The sequence below is a fragment of the Euleptes europaea genome, chromosome 8, assembly GCF_029931775.1.
Source record: "Euleptes europaea isolate rEulEur1 chromosome 8, rEulEur1.hap1, whole genome shotgun sequence".
NCBI lineage: Eukaryota > Metazoa > Chordata > Lepidosauria > Squamata > Sphaerodactylidae > Euleptes > Euleptes europaea.
In genome coordinates this window covers 86,862,189-86,877,735 of record NC_079319.1, presented here as the reverse complement: position 1 = coordinate 86,877,735, position 15,547 = coordinate 86,862,189, and the positions used below count along the sequence as shown (strand labels likewise).

Here is a 15,547-nt window from a genome sequence, read left to right as displayed (position 1 = left end):
CGGTTCTTTGAACATTAAGGCGGAACAAAATAATTCAAAATTGTGAGGCCTGCACATCCCTAAGTCAAATATTGAGGTTCAGTTGAAAAACAAACCAACACAAAAGCCTGGTACAACAGCAAGAAAGTTTTGTGTTGGTTTCCAAAAAGTGATGGAATGAGTGCATAGTTGGCTCTCCTCTCATAAGCTGAGCTTTGGCAGTCTTCTAAATTGTCTCACCTGCTCACTTTGAGCTTATTCCTGAAGGGGGGCATGAAGCTCCTTAGGAGCCAGAGGGAGACGTGAGGGAGATGTTCCCAGGTGGTGGGGCTGCACCACCTTTTTTGGCAGTGCATTCTGCTGTTCCTATGGGACATTTCCCCCTTTCCCCCTGTATTTTATTTTTAAAGGCCTTTTTTCCCTGCACAGCAGCCAGGAAGCCTCTGAGGAGGCAGCATGGCTGTGCCGCTCCTGGCCACTGCAGAACTACCACCCCGCTTCAGGAATGGGCTGCCCTTCTCTTACTGGTCTCTAGGCTTTCATGTAGGGTTGCCAATCTCCAGGTGGTGGCTGAAGATCTCCCACTCTTACAACTGATCTCCAGGAAACAGATCAGTTCCCCTGGAGAAAATGGCCACTTTGGCCATTAGACTCTATGGCATTGAAGTCCTTCCCCTCTCCAAACCCCACCCTCCTCAGGCTCAACCCCCAAAATCTCCAGGTATTTCCCAACCTGGAGCTGGCAACTCTATCTTCAGGCCTCCTTGCTGCCTCCTAAGTTCCCACCTGTTCATTCTTTTTTTTCCTTTGTTTTTTTGCATGATCAAAGTCTTTTCTGTTTCTGTCTTCTGAGGATTACCAACCCGGCTTTTTAGCAAATGCAGGGCACTGCATCTTTGAAACGAGTCCAGCATCCATATCCTGACTGGCAGATCTTTTTTCAGTTCAGTTGGCCCTCCCTCAGTTTCAAAATGTCAAGGGCAAACAAAATTGTTTTGGTTCGCTGTAGTTGGATGTTCTGTACAAATATTACCTTGACTGTTTCATTGGAAAATATGTGGGTGAAACTCAGTTTAGGGACTTTTCATTTTGATTCCTCTGTGCTTATTGAATCACCACTGACTGGCTTGCATTTCATACTTCTTTCTTTCAGTCCACTTGTTCTTTTATTTTCTTCCCTGGGTCAAAGGAGTCCTGCACACCAAGCTGAACACAGTTGTCTGGCCATATACGATGGCCCATTAGGGGGTTCAACAGCAATATGAGGCCCGGCATGTCACTGATCAGAGCCCAGAGATCAAGGGATGGAGCTGAGTGATAAAAGAGCACAACTGAGCAGCACAAAGAAGAAGAGTTGATTATTATATGCCGACTTTCTCTACCTCTTAAGGAAGAGTCAAAGTGCCTTACAATCACCTTCTCTTCCCCTCCCCACAACAGACATCCTGGGAGGTAGGTGGGGCTGAGAGAGTTCTGAGAGAGCTGTGACTAGCCCAAGGTCACCCAGCTGGCTTTATGTGTAGGAGTGGGGAAACAAATCCAGTTCACCAGATTAGCCTCCGCTGCTCATGTGGAGGAGTGGGGAATCAAATCCGGTTCTCCAGATCAGAGTCCACAGCTCCAAACCACCGCTCTTAACCACTATACCATGCTGACTCAGTGTCCCATGCAAGCAATACAGCTGAAGTAGAAGAAGATTCTTCCTGAAGGAGCTTACACAAAACATGTTGGGGCTACAGAACTTGTTAAAATATTATTTCTCTTGCACCAATTGTTTCTTTGCTTTCGTAGTGTGGAATATAGCCTGGAAATATTCTCTAATCTCCTATGGCTCAATATGGCTTCTCATTCAGAGTCTTCAGCATAACAAAATAATCATCCGCCAGCAGCAGTTACTTTTTTTTTTTAATCAGCTCAATTACTGTTCAGAGACTAGTATGTAGGGTAGCCCAAATTCCTCTTCTCAAGTGCACTTCAGAAAACTTAGCAGTTCTAAAATAAGTTTCAGGTGAAAGAAGAAAGTAGTAAATTTTGCAGATCATAAATTTGCAGATGAGAGAAAATCTGAAGCAGACTGCAAAGTGCTGACCTTTAAACAACACATTTCCTTTTGAAGTTATGTATTTATTAATTAAAATATTCATATCCTGCCTCTCTTCATGGCTCCAGGCATTTTACAAATCATAATTAAAAACATCAAAATTTAAGACCAACCCAACCCAAATAGCTCCCCCCCCCTCAAAAGACACCTGCAGTTTATACCCCATTTAAAGCCCTGGCAAATGAAATGGACTCGCAGCTTGAGATCCTATTTTAACAACCATCGAGCAGGCATCACCAAGATCTTTTACAGCCATTTACATGAGCACAGCCAAAGGATAATCGGCGAGTTACTTGAAAAAGCTGCTTAATCCCCAAACTATGAACCACAGGAATCAATACTGACCTTTTCTGTTGAAGTTCATCTGCAAATCAACCAGGTTTGAAAACTCTGATTTCATCCCTCCACTTAAAAGATCCGCTTGACCATCAAAGCTTATGTTGACCCAATAAACGCTGGAACTTCTTTTACATTCCTCATGGTCATTGTACCAATTTAGTGGGCTTCAGCACCTACTCATTGAGGCTAATACAAGCAGAAAGAAAGGACTGAAAACAAACAAACAAAAAAGGCATGTTGCATAAAGGCATGTTTGCTCATTCATCCTTGTCTCTCCACCTCTGCCATTTTTAGACAAAGGAAATGGCAATGCGAATTTAACATTTTTTCCACTCAGTTTGGGGAGAAACATACATTGTTTGTTTTCATTATTTCCCTTAACTGCATGCTGCCAAGATAAGAACCATTAAGATGTTCCATATGCTACTAAGGTACTGTTACTGAAGGAGAATGACAGGATAATTACACGGTACATCCTCAGAAATTTGAGTTTGGCAGGTGCGGAAGAATCCATCAGAGTTTCAGATAAATCCAAATAACCCCGAGTTTTTATTGCTGCTGTATGTTTGGGAAATGACAGAATGCCAAGTTGTCGCAGGGAAAAAAGGAACATCGTTGTGACCCACGAATCAGGAAAAAAGTACCATACAACTTCTATGACTGATTCCTTGGACACCAAACCAGCCATGTTCTTTTATGCTAAAAGGCGCCTTAGTTGATTCATACATTTTTAGCTTGTGAAATTAAACAAAAAGGAAGAACGAAAATTAGAAACCAACTCCATGTTGGCTTATGCTTAAAATAAGAATTCAAAATAAGAATTCAAAATGCTACCAGAAAAAGAGGCAGGTATGTATCAATATGCCCTTTTTTCTTTCTTTCAGTGTTGAATGTTGTTGCCATGAGTATTTTCATTTTGCCCATGCTTGTTAGTGGTGGTCCTGAGCAATTTATTTTTTTATCATTTTACTGCCATACACACACACATAAACATTTATTAAACACTATGGCAACCCCCTCCTCCTATCTCCCAGTAACCAGTTTTTGTGCTGAGGGAGAGAGAGGGATTACCTACTTGCTGTTTGCCAGAATGTGTTATGCGGAGATTCTTTTTCTCCTCCTTAGTCCCCTTTTCGCCTCTTACCTCAGAATAAAATATGACACCAGAGGCTTCTTAAAGTTAACAAGGAAAACAGAAATGTATTAACTAGTATTCACAAGATGGATTTTGAGGGAAAACTGTATTGGAGGGAAAGCACAAAACCATATATATTTACAAGATTCACTTCAGAGAAAGCTCAGTTCATATTTGGCTTAGATGTTACACAAGTTACATTCCTTCAGTTTCTTTTGTTCACAAACTTAGTTCTGTTCCCCAGAACTCCTATAGATGTTGATACACAGACTCTGCCGCCTAGCTGTCAGGGAAGGAAGAGACCGTTCAATCTCTATTCCCCAGAGAGACGCAGAAGTATGGAGATTTACTCAAAGCTCTCTTCCCGTTCTCACTACTGAACTACCCCACACCAGTGGCAGTAATCCCTGCACATTACCCTATAACTGGAATAGCTCCTTCCCAGAGACTAATCCCTCTTTCTGATTTGAGAAAGGACCTTTTTCCTCCCCATCTCAATCCTGTCTCTCCACAGGTTGTGTGTTTCACTAGCGTAGGCCAGACTGAACCCTCAGGTTCACAGAGTCGCTCACAGCTTCTTCACACGCAGGTTAGCAATCTCTGAATCCTTTTCTTTCTCTCAGATCTCAGAGAGTGAGCCCCTGGGCTCTGCCCACTCCTTGTCTCTCAGCTTCTACTGAAGAGTAAACCTTCATCTGTCACAACTACCTTCCTACAATGCAGAACTCAAGGCATCTTACAATGTAAATAAAACGATGATGATAAAAAGGGCATAAAAGACCATGTTTTAAAATCTCATTTAGGACTGCCAAAATGCAATCCTAATTAACACTGTCTTCAACTGCCTCCTGAAGATTGAAAGTGAGTGGACCAGGTACACTTCCCTGGGGAGGTTGTGGGGTTGTCACCGAAAAGGCCCTCTCCCATGTGCCCACCAGATGGGGTTCTTTGATTGGTGGGAGAGTCAGGAGGGCTTTTCCCTTTGATCTTACTTCCCAGGCAGGAACATATGGGAGAAGAGGATTCTAGACTTTTCTACGTACTGGTGGGGGGGGAGATCAAAGTCATAATTTGCCTAGGGCACCAAAAAACCTTGGGCCCGCCCTTACCCTTGAGTGTTCCTGGTTTTCCTGATCTCTCCAGAGAAAATAGAGAGCGCTCAAGTAGATGCCTGTCCTATTCACCAGTTTAAAAAATGTCCCTGTGATCTCATTTGTCCATTGAAGTGCAGCTACAGAATAGCTGAGGCTGGCCTCCCTCGACACGTTTGCCTCATAACATGTTCTTTTTTTTCAGCTGTGTTAAAAACACAGCATGTTACTTAGAAAATAGAAGGGGGTATATGTAAGCGTGTGTGTGTGTGTGTGTGTGAGAGAGAGAGAGAGAGAGATCTAAGCCCATTTTACTTACCTAGTCAATTCACTGGGCCAAAGCCAGGCAAGGTAACATGGCTAACTGTACCTGCTGATTCTTTGTTATACTGGTAGAGAAAGAGAGAGCAGGAGGTGTATTACACAATGGTTTCCTTCAACTTTATCAATAAAATAATATGCACACCATTATACAAAAATGAACACTGAGAAAGGGGAGGGGCTGTGGCTCAGTGGAAGAGCATCTGCTTGGCATGCAGAAGGTCCCAGGTTCAATCCCCGGCATCTCCAGTTAAAGGAACTAGGCAGGTTGGTGATGTGAAAGACCCTTGCCTGAGACCCTTGAGAGCCGCTGCCGGTTTGAATAGACAGTACTGACTTTGATGGACCAAGGGTCGGATTCAGTATAAGGCAGCTTCATGTGTTCATGTGAAGCCGTGCTACTACTCAGGAAGTTTGGAACATAGTAGAGAGGCAACAAGATTCACAAGGAAGTGTGTGAAATTCACAAGAAGGCTTGGAAGCTCAGTGACTCCTGAGATTGTGGATCACATCTACCACTGCAATTTTACCAGGGCTGCAAGCTTTAGTTGATTGAATTGATAGATGCACCCACTAAACCTTTTGTTGATAGGCTTGTGGGACTATTTTTCAACCAAGGATGCTGTGAATTAGGAGACCCTCTTGTTTATCCTGAGGCTCTTTTGGTTATGATGAGGTTTCTATGTTGAGCTGTATATCTGCTGTTTATAAGCTCCCCTGAGGATAATCTGATCAAAAGGCAGGGACCATATTTGCAGATTATGGGTGCTGTTATGCCTTCCCCCTGAAACACCCGAGGGGCTCCATTTGCTTCATTAAGGGCTCCTTGTGTACTGATCGGGTACAGGCAAGTTTCCATAATGGGGTGAATAGCACTTCCCTAGACCTAACAAACTGGGAGCCCCAGTTACAGCTCAGCACTAAATCCTAGAGAAACCAAATTCACAGGATCCCATTTTTTTCTGCCCCAAGGGCCTCTTTTCGAATACAGAAAAAAAATTGACTTCCCTAAAATTGATTCGCACAAAAACCCTGACTTTTGGTTTTGATGAAATATCAAAATTATAACTCCACTGAAACGATGAACCAAAATGTTAAAGGTGTTCTTCTTCAGAAATGTTAGAGTGCCTTGTAGCGGCGGGAGCCGTTTTGTCAAAATTATGAACCTGTTAAAAAGTTCTTGCTACAGACAATGGAGAAAGGGAAGGTAGAAGTAAAAATGTGGTGACTGCAACAGTCATTTTAATTGTGCCTGAGGAATATGCTTAATTTTCAGCATAAAATGCTGGGCGGTGCTGGTGTGGGAAGGATGCCCTGGGGGGGTCCTTGAGAGGTGTCAGACTGGTCAAATGTAAAGAAACTTATAGTGGACAGGATGGGATGCTGAGGTGGAGTCTTCTACTCATAACTCCAGAGGGCGAGGCATCCTGGGAGTGAGCCGGGGCCAAACTTTAATACCCAAGGTTTATCCCCTACCATAATATTTTACTGGATTTGTGGTTGTGTGAGAGAGGCAAGAGTCTACCACCTCCTAACCAGGCTAAGAGATGGCAGTGAGGTCATTTATGCATGGGTATTTTCACTCACGTTCACCCCTGGTCTGTCTCAGTTGTTCCTTGGAGTTCTGCATGAGTTTTCCGTCCATTAGAGATGACCTCGTGCCCAGCCCTCGCAATGTCTGGGTCTTCCCATTCCTCTGTTAACCCAACTCTTCCATCTTCCCTGAGCAAAGCCTGGGTGAAATCCCCATACATAAGACAAAGTGTGGGGCATGCAAGCTTAGTTTTGCTCACAGCCAATTACAAATCAGCATGTCTTGCATCCATGGAGAAAATCTTTTTAAAACCAAGGCTTGGATTTCTCCACCGCCCCTTCCTTTCAGATTGCTCCTTTTGTTGATGTTTTTCTTAAAATGCTTTTTTATGTGGCAATTGGGTTTGGGAGGGAATTTTCTCTCACAGTAAGCACTACAAGTAAGCCAATTACAAAGCAGCATTTAAAGGGGCGGGGACTTGATTTGAGCTTGGAGACTGCTGGTGCAGAGATTCCCAACAGGAAGGTGTGGGAGCGGTGAGCAACGAACCTCAGGTGAAACTCCCATGCATAAATGACCTAAGAAAGAACAAGTGAGAGCAGACTTTATTTATTTTATTTATTTATTCTATTTGTTACCCCACTCTTCCTGGCCAAAGCCAGGCTCACCCAGCTATTGCCACATAATGAGGGGAGTGATCTCAGTTTAAGGAGGTGTCTTGGACCTCTCGAGATCTATGTCTGGACTAGGTCCTATGAGGCACAAGAACACCAGACTGGCAGAGAGCAATGATGAACACCCAGACAAAAATGTTGTTAATCTTGCAACATGGTCACCTATCATAGCATTGGTGGAAAGTGCTGTCAAGTTGCAGCTGACTTAAAGCAACCCCATAGGGTTTTCAATGCAAGAGAGGAACTGAGGTGGTTTGCCAATGCTTTTCTCTGCATAGCGGCCTTGGATTTCCTTGGTGGTCTCCCCTCCAAATACTAACTACAACCAACCCTACTTAGCTTCCAAGATCTCTGGAGATTGGGCTAGCCTGAGCCATCCAGGTTAGAGATCTGTGATATTACATACTCTTTAAAAGTCCTTTACAGTGCAGTCCAAGGCAGAGTTATACCCTTCTAAACCCATTGACATAAGTGGACTTAGAAGGGTGCAACTCTGTTTAGGATTATCTTGCTAGTTTATCTTGGACATGAAATCAGTCTGTTATGGTGAGTAGAAATTCAAATGCCAGGCACTGACCATAAACTACAACTACTCCTTAAACTACTCCATAATGCCGCATTAATCACCTTGTGAACGTCGAAGTGAAAAATATTTCCTCCCATATTACTCTAAAAACAAATGTTGATGTCAAATATTCCAAAGATTATCTCTGAATATTTACCAAATGTTGTCTGAAATATGGTATCTCTGTTTGATATCAAGGTGACATTTGATTTCAGCTTTTGATAGTTTGATAGCTTAGAGTATCAATAGCATAGCAATTAAAACATAGTGTTGAACATGTAAACAATAAAATCAGTGGATGACTTGAAAAAAATATTTCGTATCTGACAGCATTTGACAGTAGAGATGTATTAACTTACCCAGTTTATTTCTTCTTGTTTTTAAAGGCCTTTTGAAGTCAACGTTTTTGTGTTCTTGTAATTTGTATACCATTTATACGCAACAAATACATACAGTTGCAAATGGGGGCATTTTATATGGAAAATCCAGCACAAGGAAACAGGAAATAGAACAAAATAATGACAAATGTATTTGAATCACACAAGGAAGAAGGAAAACCGTACTAGATATTTTCAAGTCAAGGGAGCAGGAACAAGAAATTTGGTAGCCTTTGATTGATGTCATGAAATTTACTATAGAATTACAGAATTTATTAATATGGTCGATTGACCAATCCACTGTCAGTACATCAAATTGTCCATGGTATTTACTATAGTTTATGACATTTCACAGTTAACAGCCACCCAAATCAACAACTCTCTAATCTAAAGCATTCAAATTTATGGTAAAATTTCACATAGAAAATTTGAATAGCAAAACTAAAATTATTGAGCTTGATTTTATCTCTCATACAAAGGGAGAAATAATATTGTAATGACAAGGAATATATAAAATTGGATCATAGGATCAGTTCTGCTAATGTATGTAGCTTTCCTTCGCACAAGAGCCAGAGGTTCTTACCTCCTTTCATTATAGGAAGTCACCACCATTAGCAGAAACAGATCCACAGGCTCCAAGCCATTAATATGTTATATTAATGATAATATAGTCTGCATATTCTCCCTCATAAACTCCCCATAATCTGTTAAACTATCATCCCAATAATTGATTCTCGATTCGTCATAGGTATCTTCCATTTGAAAGTGCCTGAGTCCTCCCTTGTTGGTTCTGCCATTGGAAGAATCAGAGCAGTGGATCCTGACTCTGGGAAAAATGCAGAAATTGAGTATACGATTGTTCCAGGAGATGGAGGGAACCTGTTTGACATCAGCACAGATGAGAACACACAAGAAGGTGTGATCAAGGTGAAAAAGGTACTTAGCAGACATATAAGATAAATTAGCGTTGACTTCAAAAAGTAATGCTCTTCCATCATTGGAAATGAATGGTAGGGTACAAGCCAAGAGTTGTACATTTCCATTTTTTCAGCAGCTACACCACAAACATAATGTATGACCTGGGCCACAAAAACTATCATGCATTGAAGAAGAAGTCAGTTTTTATATCCTGGCTTTTTCTACCTTTTTTTAAAAAAGGAGAATCAAACCAGTTTATTTAAGGAGAATCAAACCTTGGGCTAGTCACAGTTCTCTTAGAGCTCTCTCAGCCCCACCTACCTCACCGGGTGTGTGTTGTGGGGAGGGGAAGAGAAGGTGATTGTAAGCCGGTTTGAGTCTCCCTTAAGTGGTAGAGAAAGTCGGCATATAAAAACCAACTCCTCCTCCTACTCCTACTCCTCCTCCTCCTCCTCTTCTTCTTCTCGCCTTCCCTTCCTCTCCCCACAACAGACACCTTGTGAGGTAAGTGGGGCTGGGAGAGTCAGAGAGAACTGTGACTAACCCAAGGTCACCCAGCTGGCTTCATGTGGAGAAGTGGGGAAACCAACCCGGTTCCCCAGATTAGATTCTGCCGCTCATGTGAAGAGAGGGGAATCAAACCCAGTTCTCCAGATTAGAGTCCTCCACTCTTAACCACTACACCACACTTGCGCCTAAGAGCTGATCTACAGAAACTTTGAGGCGGTCTCTTTTTTTCTTTTTCTTTTTATGTGGGGTGGCACAGAAGGACAATGCCCTTTGTTGGTCTGCCTAGTGACAAGAGATTTGGCATTAGATAAAGAGGTCTTATTACATGCAAGACTTATCCAGACAATTCTTGCTAGAACCCTCAAATTGTTCCCACTTTCACAGTGGGGAATAAAACTTCACCCATTCTTGTTTCAAAGTGGCTGAGTTGGACTTTGGATCGTTGGGGTGATGAATTCAGAATGAATGCTTTGCTCTACTAGTTATGAAACTAGTTCTAGAAGTCTGCAACTATTGTTTGAATTGTTACCTGGATTAGATGGTCTCCACTTTTATGTGGGGGAACTAGCATTGGAGACTGAGCTTTTAGCAAGAGGGGGTAACTCAGGGATCTTTTAACCTTTGTATACAGGGATATGCCTTGAGGAAAGACTCCCAATAAAGAGGTGATTGCCCAAATAAAATATGTTTTTTTTATTTTAGAAGGATAATCTGAAGCACCACTATAAACACACATGCACAATTCATACAAGAGCTACAGAAAAATAAGGGTGGAGGGGTGGGAGAGAGAGATTTTGGGAATGAGTGACATTTACCAGTCTAGGAGAATGACATCCAGGGAAAGCAGCACTGTAGAGGGAGCAATGTCCAGTGTTTCTGGAGGAAAAGAGAGCCAGCATGATGTAGTGGTTAAGAGTAGTGATTTGGAGTGGTGGAGTCTGATCTGGAGAACTGGGTTTGATTCTCCACTCCTCCACATGAGCAGCGGATGCTAATCTGGTGAACCAGGTTAGTTTCCCCATTCCTACACATGAAGCCAGCTGAGTGACCTTTGGCCAGTCACACTCTCTCAGCCCCACCTTCCTCACAGGATGTCTGTGGTGGGGAGGGGAGGGGAGGGGAAGGGAAGGTTTGATTCTTCCTTACGTGGTAGAGAAAGTCAGCATATAAAAACCAACTCTTCTTCTTCTTCTAAAGAAGGCAGCGACCCTACATGCAAATAGGGGGTTTATGGTCAGATCGAAGGCACACACACACTATGAATAGCCCTGGACTCATATTTATACCTAAAATGGGCCCTGAGATGGTATAAGATAACTTACTCTGACAGACTTTGCTCATGCAATTCAAAGAAAATTGACACATTATCTTATAAGATGATGGAATGCCCCCTCTTTAAACACCACCAAGATAAATGGATCACCCCCATATTGGTGAGAATTCCTGCCCCCATAACAAGAGACAAAATAGCCCCCTTTTTGCAGATGGATAGAGATTGAAATATAACACTGGCCGTTGCCAAATATCTCTCCAACATATTTTCCTCTAAGAAATAACTGCTCAGGACCTAAGGGCCATAGGAGCCAAGAAGGAAAGGAAAGGATAACTGGCAGTTAAGCAAGGGACAAGAAATGATTGCTCTTCTGGGGTCCAGACAAATGATTGCTCTTCTGGGGTCCAGAGCAAAGAAGGAAAGGAAAAGATAACTGGCATGTAAGCAAGGGACAAAGAAATGATTGCTCTTCCGGGATCCAGACTAAAGGGAAGGAGAGGTTTGATGAGTCAGCAAGATACACAAGAATACCTGAGTAACTCTCCTGGATATTGATTGATAGCTGTGATAGTTGTTGGTATGAATCCTTGATGAGATGTCAGGGTGCAACAGAATGCTTGGGTATGTGGTTAGAAGACAGCGTTTTTATTGGATTAATCTGTGGTACTTTAAGGAATGGCAAGAGATGTATAGTGTACTGCAAAGTTAGCAACTTGCATGGCCTAGAAGCCTGTTTTGTTTTTTTAATGTGTTTTTAAGTGCACTGCTAGATTAAAGGTATATTTTGTTTGTTTCCTTTTTATACCATTCCTTTTTATACCATTCCTTTTTACCCATAACCTCCAGGGATTCCAGTTCAGTTTTGGGTTGGGGTTGCTCCTTTTATGTTTTTGTTTGACTATACTGGGGGATTTTCTTTCCGTTGTTAATATGACACATCCAGATTTTAATGTCTTCCGTTATTCAGGTGAAGAAATTGCTATTTTGTTTCATGGCCATTACAAGTCAGATACAGTTGTAGGCATTTTTCTTTTTTGCCTAGGAGGATAGGCAACATTGTAGTCAAAACCGTTTGTGCTAGCTATTAAATGCATGCATGCAAGTCCCTTTTTAAATCCAAAATATGGACATAATTCATTTGGGGCAGAAAACAGAGTTGTCTGGTAGAAATGATGCACCAGACCCTTCTACTCATTATGCTCAATAGTTGTTGCAGTCCTGTGCTGCTGGGGTGTCTGTGTGTGTAACACATCTCAAATTTCATAATGCAATTTGTGGCTATTTGACTTGGAGCTTGGAGCCTGTGTTCTTACCTCTGTTAAATGCAGCCATCTCCTCTGTACAAGCAATAACTTTTTGGTCCCAGCATCTTGTGTCTTCTAGCGCCACATGCTGGATGGCACCGAAATAGCAGTGGAGAAACAACATGTAATCTAAGGCGGCGAGACTGTTGCCCGATTAGCATAGTGATCCATATATTTTTATGAGCTCTAAGTAGATAAATACATATGGATAGTTCATAAAGTTAATACTGCATTTTAAGTGTTACATCGGGTCTATAAAACTCGTGACCCTCTTGCTCTTAAGCAGCCCACCGGCCTTGATGGCGGCTCAGTAAACTCCCTGGTTTCGCTGCTTGCCTAGCAAAAGCAACAGAATCAGGAAGTCCCTGGCAGGTCATGCCAGAAGGATTACCTTTCACTTGGTAGATCGCAAGTTGGGCAGTCCTGTGTTACATCAGTGCAGTGCATTTCAGAACGAACAAAGCAACATCCATTCAAAGGCGGCCACCTGAAAGGCAGCAGAGAATTAATGCAGTTTTTTTAAAAAGCCCACAAGAAATCCACGGCAGTTGCATCAGTCCAGTAGTTTGCCCACAGGTTCTCTCTGAGCCACTCGCATATGGAATGGGCAGTCCCATTCACTTACCCTTTAGGGGAAGGGTGGATTCTGGAGGTTCTCTCAAAAAGTTGCAGTTAGCCATGAAAATGCCCAGAAAAGAAAATAAGCAAACAGCACAGAGATCACAATTCATTTATGTTAGATTATTCACATCACGTAATATGAATAACAACAGTTGGATCCAGCCAGCTTTTTCACTCCATCGCAAATAATTCCCCTCCTAACTACAGCCCTGGCCCATACCACATGGCTTTAGTCAATGGAGGTCCCATGACCCCCAGCATAGCCTTTTTGATGGCCAAAGAGGACTGCCTCCTCCCTTTTTTACCAAGGGAAAAGCTCCCCCATCCATGGGAATTTTTCCCCCCAATGTAGTGTATGAAATGAGGCTCAGTGGGGATCTCAGGAGAGGGGCTATGGCTCAGTGGTAGATCATTTGCTTTGCAAGCCAGAGGTCCCAGTTTCAATCCCTGGCATCTCCAGTTGAAAGGATCAGGTGATCGGTGAGATGAAAGACCTCTGCCTGAGACCCTGAAGGGTCATTGCCACTCAGATTGAGAGCCAGTGTGGAGTAGGGGTGAGGGAGGTGGACTCTAATCTGGAGAACCAGGTTCGATTCCCCACTCCTTCACATGAGCGACAGACTCTAATCTGGTGAACCGGGTTGGCTTCCCCACTCCTCCACATGAAGCCAGCTGAGGGACCTTGGGCTAGTCACAGTTCTGTTCGAGCTCTCTCAGCCTCACTTACCTCACAAGGTGTCTGTTGTGGGGAGAGGAAGGGAAGGAGATTATAAAACGGTTTGATTCCCCATAAAAGGTAGAGAAAATTGGCATATAAAAAGCAATTCTTCTTCTTCCTCTTCCTCTTCTTCTTCCTCTTCTTCTTCTTCTTCGACGATACTGACCTTAATAGACAAAGGATCTATCTCATGTATTCATGTAGGTGGAGGGGAAAGTGTTACTTTAAAAAAACAAAAAAACAATGTATTATATTTCTTTATTAAAAAAAAAGACTTTCTGCCCTCATAATTTAAGAAAGCACATCTTCGCTATTAAAATCAGTCACTGAAAGAATTAAAACCAAGTTAAAATACATATACAATAGAATAAAATTCCACCAGGCCTACAACTGAGGGCAACTCCAAGTTTTACATCATGTTGGGCTCCCCATCTCTCCCCCACCTTCTGTTTACTTGTGAGGGGTTCGCCTGCCCAACCCGGGTCTATAATGGCTTCTGTCTTCCTTACCATGCGAATGCCATCTTGACGTATTTATAGCTGTTTTCTGATTGCTAACCCACGGCTAAATGTGGGGAGTACACCGAAAATCTGGCAACAACAAGAAACCATGTTTAAAGAAGAAACATTTATTGGACAAAAGGGCCACAACTATGTTGGCAACAGCGATGATGCTTTTTTGGCATAGCTTGAGTGCTGGGTCTAAGGCAAAGTCCGACCCCAATGCGGACAGTGGAGCCTACCCTACCCCCAGCGAGGGGAACTGCGCAGCCAGGACAGGAGCCTGGTCGACCGTTCCGACGCGCGGCCACCCCAACGACCGGCTGCCGCCTCCCAGCCTTCCCATTCTGCCCCCTCCCCTGCCCGGCAGCAAAGAAGACTCCCGGTAAGTCGGGAATCTTTGCTTATTGTTGTTTTAAACTGAAGTTTTATGATTTCATATTGTCTTTGATGTTGGTACCTGCCCTGAGCCTGGCCTGGCTGGGAATGAGAGCTGGCTATAAACTAAAACAAACAAACAAATAAATAAATATAATACACATAAATAAAAATAACAATTAAAAACAGGTAAGAAAAAGGAATTACTGAGGGGATGCTAGACAAACCAAAGAAAAAGTTTTCACCCGAGCCATGTAGGGTTTTAAAGATCAGGACTCTGAATTGTGCCTTGAAAACAGATTAGGAGCAGACGTAGACAGGCCAAGACTGGAGTGATGTGGTCCCCATGCCTCACTCCACTTGACATCCTGGCTGCAGCTTTCTGCACCAGTTCAAGTTTCCCAAACACTGTTCTGAACGCATTTCACAGATCTTCTTCAGGGCAACTCATTAATAGCAAATTAGTCACACATTCAGAAGATGCAGAAGAGCTGTTATCTCAAAATACGACGACATGTGAGATAGATGCAGATTATCAAGGCTCGAGCTTCTGCCTTGCCTCATTTTTCTAACCGGAACACCATTTAAGATGCTATTTTTGACCTCCGCAGAGCTGGAACTGCCTTGCTTTATATATCACAATCTCCCTTATCTCCTATTATCTCTCTGTCTATCACATTTTTACCCTGCCCTTCCTCCAAGGATCTCACAGTGGCTTCTCCACTTCCAATTTACTCTCACAACAACCACGTAGTGTAGTTTAAGCTGAGCAAATGGGCTTTCTTACATGGAAACTTTCTTATCTCTCACTTTTAATTTCGATGTAATTTGACTCTGTAATGATAAAGGTTCGCTGGCCCCGGTAAGTCATAATTTCTCCAGGATGGAAACAAGGGGAGCAGATGGAGATAGGCGTCCAAAGCATATTGACAACGCAGTGTAGGGAAACAGCCCTCTGTTCCTATTCATGCGCTGCTTGTTCTGTGGATAAATATAGAAACTGTTTAGCTGTGCAAGTCTTCGCAGATACCGAACACCGCTGTGTGTCTCCTGTCACTGTGCGAAGATTGTGAATGAACGGGAACAGTTTCTTCTCAGTATCGCTTCTCAGTAGGTGAGCCGTGTTTTATTATTGCGACAATTTATTCAGTCTTTTTCAGCCTCTCCTACATCCTTCGCTTTAAATTTTGATTTACAAAGGGAGGGAGA

The 15,547-nt window shown here is 42.8% G+C and overlaps 1 protein-coding gene across 2 annotated transcripts in view; it reads left to right on the top strand.

Annotated features, from left to right (window-relative positions):
- The window catches only part of CDH12 (cadherin 12), a 214,766-nt gene that overhangs the window by 150,128 nt on the left and 49,091 nt on the right, over window positions 1-15,547 (top strand). For both annotated transcript variants that reach the window (XM_056854055.1, XM_056854056.1), the window contains exon 5: window positions 8,865-9,052. In XM_056854055.1, coding sequence (XP_056710033.1) covers window positions 8,865-9,052 — 188 coding nt within the window. The remainder of the gene's footprint in view (window positions 1-8,864; window positions 9,053-15,547) is intronic.